At 68.3% G+C, this 15,280-nt stretch overlaps 1 protein-coding gene across 18 annotated transcripts in view; it reads left to right on the top strand.

The window, feature by feature from the left end:
- Nucleotides 1–15,280, top strand: part of PLEC (plectin) — a 59,654-nt gene that overhangs the window by 26,847 nt on the left and 17,527 nt on the right. For 6 of the 18 annotated variants that reach the window (XM_081258494.1, XM_081258496.1, XM_081258495.1 and 3 more), the window contains 15 exons: nt 9,141–9,202; nt 9,636–9,746; nt 10,551–10,628; nt 10,709–10,801; nt 11,728–11,894; nt 12,490–12,605; nt 12,683–12,789; nt 12,864–12,983; nt 13,062–13,157; nt 13,371–13,498; nt 13,755–13,848; nt 14,339–14,493; nt 14,577–14,847; nt 14,923–15,000; nt 15,102–15,263. In XM_081258494.1, the coding sequence (XP_081114620.1) occupies nt 9,141–9,202; nt 9,636–9,746; nt 10,551–10,628; nt 10,709–10,801; nt 11,728–11,894; nt 12,490–12,605; nt 12,683–12,789; nt 12,864–12,983; nt 13,062–13,157; nt 13,371–13,498; nt 13,755–13,848; nt 14,339–14,493; nt 14,577–14,847; nt 14,923–15,000; nt 15,102–15,263 (1,838 nt within the window). Of the gene's footprint in view, nt 1–1,420; nt 1,535–3,636; nt 3,926–5,262; nt 5,465–8,229; nt 8,460–9,140; nt 9,203–9,635; nt 9,747–10,550; nt 10,629–10,708; nt 10,802–11,727; nt 11,895–12,489; nt 12,606–12,682; nt 12,790–12,863; nt 12,984–13,061; nt 13,158–13,370; nt 13,499–13,754; nt 13,849–14,338; nt 14,494–14,576; nt 14,848–14,922; nt 15,001–15,101; nt 15,264–15,280 lie in introns of those variants that run through there. The other 12 variants (XM_081258497.1, XM_081258488.1, XM_081258492.1 and 9 more) reach the window with 9 other exon arrangements.

Below are 15,280 nucleotides of genomic sequence, written 5' to 3'. Positions count from 1 at the left end.
CGGCTGGGGAGTGACGGACGCTGCGGGGCAGTAAGCTGTGCCTGCCGCGCCACGGTCCCCACGTGAGGCCCCCGCCCACCTGTGCCCTGCTGGTCTGCTCGTCTGAGTGGGAAGGTGTCCACTCGCTTGTTCAGCCACCTACCAGCCAGACCCAGGCCGAGTCCCGGGCCGGGAGCCCCCAGCATCTGGGGATGGGCTGGATGAAGAGCTAGCAGGGAGGGCCCCTGTGCGGAGTTGCCCTGAGCTGAGCCCTGACGCATGAGGACCGCGCTTGGCCCAAGAGCCGCCTGGCAGAAGGAGGGACAGAGGGGGGCCGGGTGGCAGGAGGGCGAGGAATCGGGGGTTCCTTCGTGTGACAGAAAACTCGGGGAGTGCATTCTTATGTATGAATTTCATTTACGTTTCAAGTGGTAATGCTCGGCGTGGCTTAAAATTCAGAGTGGACTGAAACTTCTGTAGAGAAGAGGTACCATCTGAACGCTCTCAGCACCTGTGCTCCAACAGCGTCTTACATGGCAGACGCAGGTGGCCTTCGGGGTCTTGCTTCTTCTGACCCCACTGTGCACCTGGCTTTCCCACGTGGCTTGTCCCCCAAGCAGGGGACACAGAGTCGGCACACAGAGCTGCCGGGCTCCTTTTCACGGCGCGTGGCGCCCCAGCCAGCCCTCCGTGAGTCTCCAGCTTTGTGTCTGGGCTGTGTTCGGAGAAATCTGCAGAACTCTGGCAGGTTTTCTAAGCAGGGTACGGCAGGATTAGATTTGTCTTTTTTTTTTTGCGGTACGCGGGCCTCTCACTGTTGTGGCCTCTCCCGTTGCGGAGCACAGGCTCCGGACGCGCAGGCTCAGCGGCCATGGCTCACGGGCCCAGGCGCTCCGCGGCACGTGGGATCTTCCCGGACCGGGGCACGAACCCGTGTCCCCTGCATCGGCAGGCGGACTCTCAACCACTGCGCCACCAGGAAAGCCCCCTAGATTTGTCTTTTACTGGGTCCTGCGGTGGCTGGGCAGGCCAGCGCCCGGGGAGGGGAGGAGCGCAGAGGCTGGGACTCAGTGAAGAGATGTCACCTTTGTCAGGGCTGGAGGCTGCGGTGGCTGCACCTGAGCTGGTCGTGGGGGATATGGCAGGGAGGGGTCCAGGAGCGGCCGGGGAGGTGCAGGCTGGTGGGGCCTGTGCAGCAAGGGGGAGGCTGCGGGTTGGGCCGGGGTGGGCCAGGCAGGCACAGGAGGGAGACCGGTGGCCCCTCCGGCTCCGCCGGAGGGCTCAGGGATTGCAGGCAGGCTGGTCCGACCTGTTGATCCGCTGAGCTTCGGCTCTGCTGGGCTTGCTGACTAAGGGGTGGCCGTGAGGAGGAGCCACGGCTCCCAGGGCTGGGTGGGGAGGCCAGGGCTCCAGCGAGCCTGCCCTCCGCCTCGCATCCTTTCCCTCCTTCCTGCCTTCCCTTCCTTTCCTCTCTGCCGGCTCTTGGAGCGGCCTGGCCCGTGTTCGGCAGCCATGGACAGGTACAGCATGGAGGAGCTGATTCAGCTGGGCCAAGGTAGGGCAGGGCTGGGGGGGCGCTGCAGGCCTTTGGGAGGGAGGGGCCCTGGAGGGGCAGGACTTGGGACTCGGCATGAGCACGGCTCCCTCTCAGTGGTGCCCGGGGGTGTGTGGTGTGGGATGGAGGCTCTGGGAGCTGCAGGCCCTGCCCCAGGTCCCTGGGGGGGCGGGGGGTGCTGCCCGCCACCCTCGAGGGAGGGACACCCTTGCCTCTGGGAGCTGGTTCTCCCCCGGCTATTGACTCCTCTGAGGAGCCCGGTCCCAGTCGCAGCCTCCAGAGCTGGCTGCTGCAGGCCACTCTGCGTCAGCAGTGGGTTTCTGAAGCTCGGGGTTGATGGGCAGGAGGCTCGGGTGGCCTGGCCCTCCACCCCTCCACCCCTCCGGCCCTCTCCTCGTTGCCCCTGGCCTCTCCACGTGGACCAGGGGGCCTCCACCCCGGCGGCCAGAGGCCAAATGTGGTTTGCTGTGCTTTGCTGCAGGCTGACCACACACTCCAGGCAGACTGCCGGGGCTGACATCACAGCCTTGTGTGACCGAGGGTGAGCCCCTCACCCTTTCTGTGCCTCGGTTTCCTCATTTGTACGATGCAGTAATACACAGGGCTTACTCCGTAGCTTTCTCTGAGGGTTGGAATAGAATGGTGCTGGGCACAGGGGCGGCGCTACAAGACGGGGTGCAAACCCCTGTGCTCTGTCTGCTCGGGCCCGAGGGGTCCAGGCTGCTGGGAGGAGAGAGGAAGGACCGTGACCCCCACGTCCTGTTTCCCGAGCGCACTGAGGCCTGGGTCAGTCCAGGATGTGATGTGGGCCGGTACCTCGGCCCCAAGCGTTCTGCAGACCCGCCGCTGCTGGGGTCTGGGTGGGGTCAGCGTAGACACTGGGACTGTCCTGGGGTGGGGAGGCACGGCCCGAGCTGGGGGGCGGGCGCTCACGTGGCCCAGCCCGATTTGACCTGAGATGTCACCTTGGGGAGGCTGTCCGGTCCCTCTGGGCCAGGTGTTGCGTCCTGTGACTTGTGCAGGGGGGTGGGGGGAGCCCTTGCCTGTGTGGCCTTTCCGAGTGCTCCCCCGCTGCTGTCCCTACCCCACGAGGCAGGCAGGGCAGGGCTGTGCCCCATTCAAGGGGGACGTGAGCCCCCGAGGCCCACGTGCCGGTGCTCGGCCTGTTCCAGGAGGCTTCTTATTATTAGAATCACCCATGGGAGCCTGGGGGTAGCGTCAGGGGGTGGGGTGGCGCCGCCCAGTCAGCCTGGGCTCCAGCGAGGCTCTGGGCCCAGGTGCCCTCGCTCTGCACGTCATGTTCTAAGTCTGGACACATGACGGGCCTCGCTGGCCCTCCTTGGATATTTATATCCCCCGGGCCCCCTGCCCACCCCTCCCCTCCCCCACGGACACAGGCACTGCTGCTGTCAGCGGCACCACCGCCACTGCCGGGCTCACTGCTCCCTCCGAGGGGTCTGTGACCCTCCCCACACCCCGCACCCACTCCCTGTCGGACCCGTGGGCTCCCACCACTGTCCCCAATGAAGATTGTGCCGGGTAGGTGGGGCAGCCGCGGGTGGGAGGCTCTGTCCTTACCTCTGTGCGCGGTCTGCTCTCCAGGCCGGCACCTGGGCCCCTCCCCCGCACCCTGTTTGTTGTCCTGTGGGGGGGTAGGGGCGTCGGGGCTCTGGCCGCTTGTCTTTGAGGGTGGTTAGGTCAGCTGCCAGCCTGGGAGGCCAGCGAGGGCTGGGGTGCTGGCAGCTGTCACCAGAGGGTACCCTTGGAGGCAGAGTGGGGTGCTCGGGCACCACGGTCGCCCTCCTGGTGGGTGTGGGGGCGGGGGCAGGACTGTGCTGAGGCCGCCCAGGGCCCAGGCTGGGGGGGGGCCTGCCGCTCGGCCAGGCTTCCCCGCAGGCCCCTCCTCCTGGCGGGTGTGGCCGAGGGTGGGCAGGGGTTAAGGCTCCCGCTAACCTTGAGCGTGACAGCGTGATAGCTGCGCCGGGACAGCTGGGCCGGCGCCGCCGTGGGAGGGTGGGGAGCGCGGAGGGGGAGGGGGAGGGAAGGGGGGGCTGGCGGGAGCATAGTTGGTGCAGCAGCAGCAGCAGCAGCAGCAGTAGCAGCAGCGCCAGGGCTGGTCTCTGGGCGCCTGGCGGACGGTCATAGGGCGGTCCTGCAGGGGGCGGTCCCCGGTCCCGGGGCACCCCCCGCGGTCCTCTCCGCCCGGGGAAGGGAGGGGGCTGCCCGGCCTCGAGCAGCGCTTCCAAAGGGCGATCCCGCCTGCCCTGCTCTCCAGAGCCATGGAGCCCTCGGGCAGTCTGTTCCCTTCCCTGGTGGTCGTGGGCCACGTTGTCACCCTGGCCGCTGTGTGGCACTGGCACAGGGTGCGCCGGCGGGTGCAGGATGAGCAAGGTAAGGCCGCTGGTGGCTACTGCCCGGGGGCTGCTGTCGCCAGCCGCCACCCCGTCAGGGGGCTGAGGGCGGGGCGGGCAAGGGGCCGCCTCCCTCCCGCCCCTGCGTTTCCCTACGCCCCTCCCCTTCCGTCCGGGGGAAGCAGCACTGGCACGTGGTCAGAAGCGGTGTTGCCCCCGCCTCCTGCCCTGCTTCTCTGGGTAGGGCCGGGGCTCTGTGGCTTCATCAGCCTGGAGCCCCCTACTGGGCGGGGGGGTTCTGGACAGGTGGGGAGTGGGCGGCAGGGGCAGTGCAGGAGCGTCCAGTCCGGAAGGGAGGCCCCTCCTTAGCAGTCAGGGACAGGGTGAGCACAGGTGACTGTGCACAGAAACTGCAGCTGGCAGGTGCAGGCCGGGTGTCCTGGGGCAGGTCTTGGGAGAGCTCCCGCCCAGGACTGAGGTGGGGTTGGGCCTGGGCGGAGCCTCCCCGCCCTGCGCAGAGGTGAGGCAGGTGCCTGAGCGCCCGTGGCCAGGGCCTAGGAACGCCTGGGACCGGCAGCCTGGCTGTGTTCTGCCCTCCCCCTGCTCCAGGTCACCCGCTCTGGGCTGTATCCCTTGGCAGCAGCTGCGTGCAGCCCAGGAGGGTGGGGCCTCCACTCAAGTGAATGAGCTGGGGGGCGGGGGCATGGCGACCGGGGTTCTGGCCAGAGGGACTGCCCCACCGGGGACCTGCCGGTCTGCACTGGGCATAGCCTGGAGTGTGGAGGCTTGCCCTCAGTGGGGGTGGCCAGGGCTGGCCCCTGGCAGGGGTGCTGGGCCCGCTGGGCCCTAGGCCTGAGTCCCGATGGGGCTGCTAGGCGTGGCTTTGGGGGCTGGGGAGCAGCTGGTGACTCAGCTGCAGGGACGGTCAATAAACAGTTCAATAAAACGCGCGGGCCAGGACTTCTTTGCTGTGGGTTGGCCCCCCCTCCCTCAGCCTGCTTCTGTGCCCTGTCCCCACGTGGGGAAGGGGCTCCCCTCGGCCGCTCCCTGTCCCTGCTGCCCTTGGTGCCCCTTGAGGCTTCGGTGCTCCTGCTCTGTTCTCAGCTGTTCTCAGCCCCCCGCTGCTCGCATTGCCCCCAGCCTCTCCCTCGTCCCCGGGAACGGTTATCTTAGGGAGTTCCCAGGCCTCTTTGTCCTCGAGGGCAGCCTCCCCCTGCCCCCAGTCCCCCAGGCCTAGCCGGGTCCTCTCCCTCCACGTAGGGGCGCGGCTTCCAGGCTCACATTGGGCGGGGCGCCCGCCGGGGGGCAGGGTCTTGGCGTCTGGCCGCCGCGGCGGCGGGGGAGGGTGTGGAGAGAAGAGCTGGCGGCCCCGGCCTCACGGGTGGGCTGGGAAGCAGACGCTGCCCTGCCCTGTTTGCTGTCCCCAGGGCGCCCGAGCTCATGGCTGCGCCTGGCACGCGGGGGGCGGGAGTCGCTCTTGCCGCGCAGAAGGAGGTTGTGCTGGAGCGGCCGTGCTGGCTGGATGGGGGCTGCGAGCAGGCCCGCAGGGGCTACCTCTACGGGCAGCTGTGCTGCGTAGGTGGGTGCGTGCGGCTGGAGGGTGGTGGTGCAGGGGGGGCACCTGCCTCTGTCTCCTCGTCATCTCCGCTGGGTGCTGCCCAGCCCAAGTGCAGCCCCACCCGCAGGCTCAGTTCCGGAAACACCTGGGGAGGAAGGCGGAGTGAGGTCCCCTCTGCCCCTTTGTTCCCTCTGGAGAAGGGGGAGGGGAGGTGGGCGCGGCGGCTTGGGCCAGGGCCTCGGCTTCTGGGCACCGGGCGGTTGACAGTCGGCCGCGTGAGGGGAGAGGGCGGAGCTGAGGGCGGGCCTGCAGGCCCTTCGCCTCCCGCCTCTCGTAGGCCGAGGTCCCCTTCTCCGTCCGCAAGCTGCCTGTCCCAGGAGCGGCTTCGCTCGTCGTGGGGGGCTTCCAGCCTTAGTGTCCACATCTGTAGAAGGGGGCATCGATACTCTTCAGAGGGCGTGGGCAGCTCTAGGGGACGCTGGGCTGGTGGACAGGACAGGGGTCAGGCAGATGTGCAGGCGCGCCAGTGCTGGGGAATGTCCTGGGGAGGGCCGGCTGAGAAGTGCTGCAGCCTGGCCTGTGGGGAGTCAGGCGGGGCAGGGCCGGCCTGGCAGGGGTTGTCTCTGGGTTTGAGGGCCCGAATAGGATGGACAGGGGAGGGAGCATCTACAGCTAGGGGCGAGGGGCTAGTAGGCAGGGCTGGAGGGAGGGGCTGTGGAGCCGGGAGAGGACGAGCTCTGAGACCCCGCGGGGAGCTCAGAGGCAGGAGGGCGTCCAGGGGGGCCGGGCGCTGGAGCCAGGCTTGGGAGGAGCAGGGGGAACCCCATCCCAGATGGTGAGAGGCAGCATCCTTGGAGGCCCCTCGGAGGCAGAGAGAGACCTGGAGAAGGAGCTGGGCCGGGGCCGGGCTGGGGGCTTATCCAGTGCTGTGGGTCCTGCTTGTCCTGGACTCCCTGCTCCACTCCTGACTCACTCCCAGGGGCCTCGTGTGTGTGCCCTCCCCAGAATGACACCCCTACCCCTGCAGGCAGAGACCCCACCTCCCTGTTACTGCTGGACTAGCCCTGAGCCTGCATACAGCAGGCGCCCAGTACAGGCTTTTTGAACTTCGGCTAGGATGAGCGGCTCTCTGAAGAAGGCGTTTCTGCAGGATCCAAACCTGGGGAGGGGCAGTGGGTGTGAGACGTTCTCGGTGACCCTGTCCTGGGAGTGCTGGCCAGCGAGGGGTCAGATTTGGGATTCTGGAGCACCTCTGGAGGGTGAAGAGCTGATGTCCGTGGGGCCTCTCCAGGCCCTGCACAGAAGGCTGCGGGATGTGTAGAGCAGATGCAGAGTCTGGGCTTGGGGCCTGAGGGGCCTCTCCGAGGTGGGGAGGGATGTGACATTCGGCAGAGCCCCGGAAGTCTGACTGTGCCCCTAGGGCCGGGGGTGGGGTGTAAGCAGCTCCACCTGGCTTGGGCACCCCCTACCCCATGGGGTTAGGGCGCCCTCCCGTGGCTACAGAAGAGCAAGCGGGGACGGGGTGGGGTGAGCTTTCCCTGGAGCCGACGCCGGAGGTGCTGTGGGCATGGGGGGGCACCGCTGACAGCTGGATCACATCACATCTGACTGGAAAATTCTGTGGTCGGGGCGGTACATTCTTTCCTGCGGTGGTCGGGCAGCCTGGGCAGTCCCCACGCTTCCAGGGGCAGCTGTGTGCGAGACCAGAGGGAGCAGGCGCAGGTGGCACCCCCGTGCCCTTTGTTCTCCCACCTTCACAGCCCATATAGCTGCCACCTGTGTGCCCCGCCCAAGTGCAAACTGCCCCCCACCCGTCCTGCCCCCACTGCCCCCAGGTGCGGCTTCCTTTCCTGTGAGTCACTGTGCAAGGGGGGGGGCCGTCACCGTGCAAAGGGGGGCCCTCCCCATCCCTGACTCACTGGCTGCCCTCCCCATCCCTGACTCACTGGCTGCCGCCCCCCCGCCCCGTGCTCCCCTCTGGCCCCAGGCCCCCCCTCCCGACCGTGGGGCAGAGTTCTGCGGCTCAGGGCTGGGCAGTCCTGCCGGGTGAGTCAGCGCTCGGCTATGTGCCCCCTCCCGCCCTGCTGTGTGCTCTGCCTTCAGATGGGGCACTGCTCCAGGATGTGCCTGGTGGGCAGCTCTGGAAGGGCCCACCTGGCACTGGACCATAGTGGCCCTGGAGCCAGGGGCACAGTGGAGCCTGGCTCCCACCCCACAGAGGGCATGTAGGTCTGTGAGAAGGGATGATTTAGGAGGACTTCAAGGAAAGGACGGGCACTTGGCCCCCCCCAGGCCAGGTGTCACTCAGCTTGGGGGTCCCTCCTTAGAGCCCCTCCAGCAGGTAGTGTGGGCAGGCACGGGGGTAGCCCTGGGCTCGGCAGCCCTGAACCGGTGCTTGCCCAAGAGGTGTGACCCGTGGGCTCCCTGGGCCCAGCCGCACTCAGGTACCCTCCCTGTGGGGGGCCCTCCTTCGGAGTGGCCATGAGGAAGGCGTGTGGTTCCCTGTGATTCCGGCGAGGTACCAGGTCCCCTTGTACCCCCGGGTCCCGCCAGGGGCTGCAGCGGGCAGGGTGGGTGAGGAAACCCCTGGGTTTCCTGTTTCTGTCGGGCTGTGGGTGTGGCCATGGGGGAGGGGCCGCCTTCCTCCTTCCCGCAGGGACACTCCCTCTCTGGGGGTTGTGCAGGGTGGGGTGGGGCTCCAGGGGCGGGGACAGCAGCTGGGGAGTACTGCGGGCCGGGCGTGGCCCCACCGACTGGGCTCCGAGCTGCGCTGAGCTGAGCCGCTGAGCGGCTGAGCGAGCACCTTCGCTGCTGTGCCGCACGGGCCGCTGCCGCCGCCGCCGCCGCCGGAGCACAGCACCTGGGGACTGAGGGACAGAGCGCCAAAGGGGTGGGCGCGGCATCATGTCTCAGAACCGGCTCCGAGTGCCCGAGCCCAAGGGCCTGGGTCACAAGAGAACCGGCTCGGAGGACAACCTCTACCTGGCTGTGCTCAGGGCTTCAGAGGGCAAGAAAGGTAGTGGGCACTCCTCGCTCGGCAGGGCAGGCGTGGGGCAGGAAGGGCCCAGTTCCTGCCGTGGGAAACGTGGCACTGGGTGGGGTGGGGCCCAGACTCTGAGGGTCTGAATTTGGGGGACAGACTCTGAGACAGGCGGCTGGCGCTACGGGGAGCGTGCTGTGTTCTGGCCCAGGTGCAGAGCTGCCGGGGTCGGGGGGCCAGCCACCCGTGCCCAGCACAGAGAGGCCGGCAGTGGCCTGTGGGCCTCGGGTGTCGGGCAGTGTGTGGGGGGACAGCTCTCTGTGTCCCGGGAAAGGCCCACTGCCCCGTGGGGAGGACAGAGCTTCACCCTCGCCGCATCCCTGCCCAGCCCGGGGCCCTGGGAGGCAGCCTGTTGGGGGGAGGGGCAGCCCGGGACCTGTGTGCTGTGGCTCCAGGTGTGGCTGCCAGCTCCAGACCCTCCCAGCTTCAGGGGGAGACAGTAAGGAGACCCAGCAGTGGGCACCGTGTGCCTGGCCCCTCCCCACCTGTCCAGGGCTGAGGAGGGCGGCGTCGGGCAGGGGCAGGGAGGCTGGGTCACCTTGTGAGGAGGCTGAGGCCCTCTTCAGGCGCCAGCCACTGTATCTGCATGGTGGTCACCTCCTGGGGGCTCGCAGGGCTTCTCCCAGGCCCCAGGTAACCTGGCCTTGTCTCTCCCAGATGAGCGGGACCGTGTGCAGAAGAAAACCTTCACCAAGTGGGTCAACAAGCACCTCATCAAGGTTGGTGGCGTGCGTACACGTGGGTGTGTGCAGGAGTGCCTGCGTTTGCCTGCGCGTGGTCGCAGGGGCTGAGGAGACTGCGGGTGGGGGTGAAGGGGCGTGCCCCTGGCACTCCAGCCCGAACAAGGGCCCGCACCCCTCCTGCCACCCAGCCGCTCGGGGCCATCCCTCTCTGCCCTGGGAACTCACCTCCCACCTCTGAAACCTGTCCTTTTCTGTCTGCTTCCTCCCCTCGCTCGCTCCTGCCTCCTGTCTCTGTCCCCTTCCTCCTCCTTCTCCTCCTCCTCCTCCTCCTCCTCCTCCTCGTCTCTTCTGGTCTCTCTGTGTAGCACTGGAAGGCAGAGGTAGGTGCCTCCTCGGGGGTGGGTGTCTTCTGTGGGCCCCTGCCTCACGCCCTCTGGGCCTGGTGGTGATTCTGGGGACCCGCGGCCAGCCCAGCCCTCTGTCCCTGCAGGCACAGAGGCACATCAGTGACCTGTATGAAGACCTCCGTGATGGCCACAACCTCATCTCCCTCCTGGAGGTGCTCTCAGGGGACAGCCTGGTACGTGCGCCCAACCGCCCGCCCCCTCCGAGGCCCCGCGTGCCTTCCTTCCTGGGGTCTTTCCCCAACGCCCTCTCCGTGTCCAGCCTGGCCTCGCCCCCCCACTGCGCCTCCTGGTCCGGAGTGTCGGACCTGGCCTGGGAGCGGCCCGTGGCGCACAGCCCTGCTGCCCTCTGTGCCGGAGCCTTGACACCGTAACCTCACGCTCTGCTCTGCTTTGGTTTCTCTGCTGCTTGGACTCTGAACTTTGACCTCTGCCCTTTACCCTTTGCCCTGCTCTGGCCGGGCAGCCAAGAGAGCGGGACGTAATCAGGAGCTCGCGCCTGGTGAGTGGTTGTGCCCGCTGGCCACGGCGGCACGTGGGCTCCCTGAGACCAGGAGCCCAGCTCACCCAGGGCCGATGGCACTTGGGCTGGCAAACGGCCCTGCATCCAGCTGCCTGCCATCCTGCCTGCCGCACTGCCTGGGGCCGGGCCTGAGACCCGCCGGGGCTGCCACCACTGGGCAGGAGGACCCCTCCCCCAAAGCCACTGCCCTCCACCCGTGGCTTCCTGGCTATTGTCTCCTCCCCTCCCCCTCCTTCCTTCCCACAGCCTGGTCCCTGCTGGGCCTGGCCCCTGGGCCAGCGGCCCCCCCTTCCCAGCTGGGGCGGGTGGACCCGGGTCAGGGAAGGGCTGCTGCCCCACTGGGGAAGACCCTCACTATAGATGCCTTGGGGGTTCTGAGGGTGGGCAGACGCTGCGGCCGTAGGACGGGCTGTGAGCGGGCTCTGGGGCCGCTGACCGGCCCTGCTTCCCCTCCCAGCCGCGGGAGAAGGGCAGGATGCGCTTCCACAAGCTGCAGAACGTTCAGATCGCCCTGGACTATCTCCGGCACCGCCAGGTAATGCTGCCCGCCTGGCCGCAGGCCCAGCCCCCCTTCCGGCCGGCTCGGGGGCACGACTGAGGGCAGCTTGCTCGCAGGTCAAGCTGGTGAACATCCGGAACGATGATATCGCCGACGGCAACCCCAAGCTGACCCTCGGCCTCATCTGGACCATCATCCTGCACTTCCAGGTAGCGTGGCCGCCCGCTGACCCTCGGCCGCCCCCGGGGTCTCCGGGGCCGGCCTGGCACCCGGCTAGGCGTGCGGCCTGGGAGCTGGGGCCCTCAGCATCCCGGCACTTGAGCCTTCCTGCCAGCCCATGCCGCTGCCCTGTGCTAGCTCCGTGGCCTGAAGGCCCAGGCCTCTCTCCAAGGCCTGCCGATCCCGTGCCCTCTGGCCCTGACTGGGCAGGGCCTGCAGAGCCTCCCTGCAGAGGAATGCATTCTCTACTCTTGGTGTGGCCTCCCGCCCCACGGAAGGTTCTAGAGAAGCACCCGCTGCACCGGGCTGACTCACCCACTGCCTGCCCCGCGCACAGGAAGCCGCAAGTCTGAGAGCTGGGCAGGCAGAGCCTGGCTAGCACAGCAGCTGAGTCACACGGGCCGGCAGACAGACAGACAACTAGGGCCAGGCAGGCGGGGGAGCAGACAGGCTGGCCTACCCAGGCCTGAAGGATTGGACCGAGTGCAGGGCCCGGCCGTTGCTGTGGCCGCGCATGCTCCGTCCCCGGGACATAACCCTGGCCTGCAGCCAGGGAGGCCAAGCCCCGCCCCCTGCCCCTCATGACAGCCTTTTCTAGGCCTGGGGCTTCTGGGTGAGCTCCATGCGCCCACCATCCACCAACTCCGATCCATGCCCGCCTTGCGGGGTGCGGGGTGTGCCCCAGGAGGAGGGAGCCCAGGGCACCCACCATGTGGCAACGGCAGGGGCTGGGGGCCTGACATTCTGTGGCAGCTGCCACCTAGAGTGGCCTCGGCTTGTGACACTGAGGTGTGGTGGGTCCCTGCGGCCCCAGCCTGCCTCAGCTGGCCTGGCAGCTCCTGTGCACCCTGACTGGGCGCCAGGCAGGTCGGTGGCCGTGGCTGAGCTCCTGTCTCCCGCCCACCGTGTGGGGCAGATCTCGGACATCCAGGTGAGCGGGCAGTCGGAGGACATGACAGCCAAGGAGAAGCTGCTGCTGTGGTCCCAGCGCATGGTGGAGGGCTTCCAGGGCCTGCACTGTGACAACTTCACCTCCAGCTGGCGAGATGGCCGCCTCTTCAACGCCATTATCTACCGGCACAAGTACGCGGCCCAGGGCAGGGAGGGCACTGTGGGTCGGGGGCATTCCTGCAGCCCCTCAGCTGGGCAACTTCAAACGAGTGGGGGCGAAGAGGCGTCTGCCGCCCACGGGGACGGGCACCAGCGCCAGCCCGCCTCCCGGGGACGGTGCAGGCGAGTAGGCCCACGCACGCCCTTCCCGCCTCCTCCTGGGCCCTTCCTGAGGCCGCGCCGGCTTCCTCGAGGCCAGAGGACAGCAGGCTGCTGGTTTTCACAGCCATGAGCACTGGCCCCACGTGGACATCCCAGAAGGGGCCTGTGTGGGGTCGGCCCTGCGGGGGGCCCAGGGTGACCGGCACCCCACCCCATGCCTGTGCCCACTGTAGGCCCCTTGAGCTCCTGGGGGCAGGGCCCAATGTGTGCAGCACCTGCAGGTGGGCTGCCTGGGCGGGTGGGAGTGGATGCTAGTGAGGTGGGGGTGTTTTTCAGGATGAGTATGTGCTGGGGGTTCTGTGTTTCTGGGGGCCTGTGGAGGGCATGTCTGTGCGCTGACCTGCCCGGTGGGCCTCGCTGCCCCTGTGTTCCCGCCTGCCTGCCCCACCCGCCCCTTTGCCCACAGGCCTACGCTCATCGACATGAACAAGGTGTATCGTCAGACCAACCTGGAGAACCTGGACCAGGCCTTCTCCGTGGCGGAGCGGGACCTGGGGGTGACAAGGCTCCTGGACCCTGAGGGTACGTGCCGCGGCCCCCGCCTCACTCTCTCCTGCTCTGCCGCTCGCTGAGGCCCCTCTGACCCTCCTCTCCCGCAGATGTGGACGTTCCTCAGCCCGACGAGAAGTCCATCATCACCTACGTCTCATCCTTGTACGATGCCATGCCCCGGGTGCCCGATGTGCAGGACGGGGTGAAGGCTAATGTGAGTGCCGGCCGGCAGGCCCCGGGCGGGCGGGGGATAGGTGGGCCCCTGACGGCCCGTCGCCCCCTCTGCAGGAGCTGCAGCTGCGCTGGCAGGAGTACCGGGAGCTGGTGCTGCTGCTGCTGCAGTGGATCCGGGCACACACGGCTGGCTTCGAGGAGCGCCGCTTCCCCTCCAGCTTTGAAGAGATTGAGGTGAGTTTCTCTGCTTAGCCAGGGTCCTGTGCCCACTGTGGGGCCCCAGGTTTGGATGCTGACACCTCTCGTCCCCAGATCCTGTGGTGCCAGTTCTTGAAGTTTAAGGAGACGGAGCTTCCAGCCAAGGAGGCGGACAAGAACCGGTCCAAGGGCATCTACCAGTCCTTGGAGGTGAGGGGGGTCCTGGAGGGAGGGGAGCGGGGGGCATTCTGGAGGTGAGTGAAGCTGCCCGGGAGCCCAGGGCCTGTGGGGTCCCCTCCAGCAGGCTTGGCCCGGCCTTACCACGGAGCTGGGACCAGGGCTGTTTCAGGTCGGGTGGGCCGGGGGCCCGGGTGACCCCCAAACCTCTGCTGGCCCAGGCCTGAGCTAGGCCTCTGCCCACAGGGGGCGGTGCAAGCAGGCCAGCTCAAGGTGCCCCCCGGCTACCACCCGCTGGACGTGGAGAAGGAGTGGGGCAAGCTGCACGTGGCCATCCTGGAGCGGGAGAAGCAGCTCCGCAGCGAGTTTGAGAGGTGGGCGGGTGCTGGGGTGGAAGAGGCAGCTGGTGGGCGGGTGGGGCCCTGCTGTGGCAGGGAAGCCACCCCGAGGGTGAGTCACTGCCTGGGGAGGAAATCCCCCCTCCCCCGAGGCTGGGAAACCCACACTGAGCTGCGGGCTGCAGGCTGGCTGGCGGGCAGGCCGGGAGCAGGAGGGGAGCTGCGCTCTGCGGTGGGGAGCCTGGGGGCGGACGCCACTCACTGGGGGTCCCGTGGCTGCTCTGGGCCGCAGACTAGAGCGTCTTCAGCGTGTCGTGAGCAAACTGCAGATGGAGGCCGGGTTGTGTGAAGAGCAGCTGAACCAGGCCGACGCCTTGCTGCAGTCGGTGAGGGGCGGGGCCGAGGGTGGGCCTGGGCGGGGAGGCTTGGGGGAGGGAGGCGGGCCCTGAGCACTCCTCCCTCTGGGTGTGGAGCCGACTCTGACCGCTGGCTTTGGGCAGAGCTGGCTTCTGGGCACCAGGCCCGCCCTGAGCTGCTGCTGTGTGGAGGGGCCCAGACCCCTGGGGCCCAGAGGGGCAGGACTGTGTGGGCCTGGACAGGGGCTCTCTTGGGGAGAACTTTCCACGGGTGGGAACTGGAGGACAAGACCACGAACCGTCCGGCTCCTGGGCCCTAGTGGAGGCCTTTGGACCCGGTCCTGGGTCCCCCAGAGAGGTGGGGGCTGGGGGTTTCACCAGAAACATCAGAAGGACGTACCGTGGTGGACGGGGAGGAAAGGGAAAGGATGGGGGTGGGCCCGGAGGCAGCGGGGGAGCCCCATGTAGGCAGGCGGGAGGCGGGGTGGCCAGGCTGTGAGTCAGGGCGACCACCTTGCAGGATGTCCGGCTGCTGGCCTCAGGCAAGGCACCGCAGCGGGCGGGCGAGGTGGAGCGGGACCTGGACAAGGCGGACAGCATGATCCGGACGCTCTTCAACGACGTGCAGACTCTCAAGGACGGGCGGCACCCGCAGGGCGAGCAGATGTACCGCAGGTGGGCCAAGGCCCCCCCACCCCAGGGCCTGGGGAGGGCACCCCGGCTCCGCTGACCCCTCCTGACCCCTGCCCCGCCCACAGGGTGTACCGCCTGCATGAGCGTCTGGTGGCCATCCGCACCGAGTATAACCTGCGTCTGCGGAGCATGCCGAGGCACCCCGAGCTCGAGGACTCCACCCTGCGCTACCTGCAGGACCTTCTGGCCTGGGTGGAGGAGAACCAGCGCCGGCTGGACAGCGCTGAGTGGGGCGTGGACCTGCCCAGCGTGGAGGCGCAGCTGGGCAGCCACCGAGGCCTGCACCAGTCGGTTGAGGAGTTCCGGACCAAGATCGAGCGGGCACGCACCGATGAGGTGAGTAGGGGGTGGGCGGCAGGCGTGGACCAGGTCCCGGCCGCCGCAGGCCTCACCCCTCCTCATCTCCCACAGGGCCAGCTCTCCCCGGCCACCCGGGGCGCCTACCGAGACTGCCTGGGTCGGCTGGACCTGCAGTACGCCAAGCTGCTCGTGAGTGGCGGCCGGCTGGGAGCCGGGGGTGGGGGAGGGCGGGGTGGGAGGCGTGGGAGGGGGGCACGGGGCTGACACACTCCCCGGCTGCCTGCTCACAGAGCTCCTCCAAGGCCCGCCTCCGGTCCCTGGAGAGCCTGCATGGCTTTGTGGCCGCCGCCACCAAGGAGCTGATGTGGCTGAGTGACAGGGAGGAGGAGGAGGTGGGCTTCGACTGGAGCGACCGCAACACCAACATGGCCGCCAAGAAGGAGGCCTACTCGGTGAGGCAGGTGGCCGG

This window comes from Mesoplodon bidens, assembly GCF_964165515.1.
Source record: "Mesoplodon bidens genome assembly, chromosome: 16".
In the NCBI taxonomy this organism is placed as follows: Eukaryota; Metazoa; Chordata; class Mammalia; order Artiodactyla; family Ziphiidae; genus Mesoplodon; species Mesoplodon bidens.
Note: the sequence above shows the minus strand (reverse complement) of the source record. Positions and strands in the feature narration are given on the sequence as shown.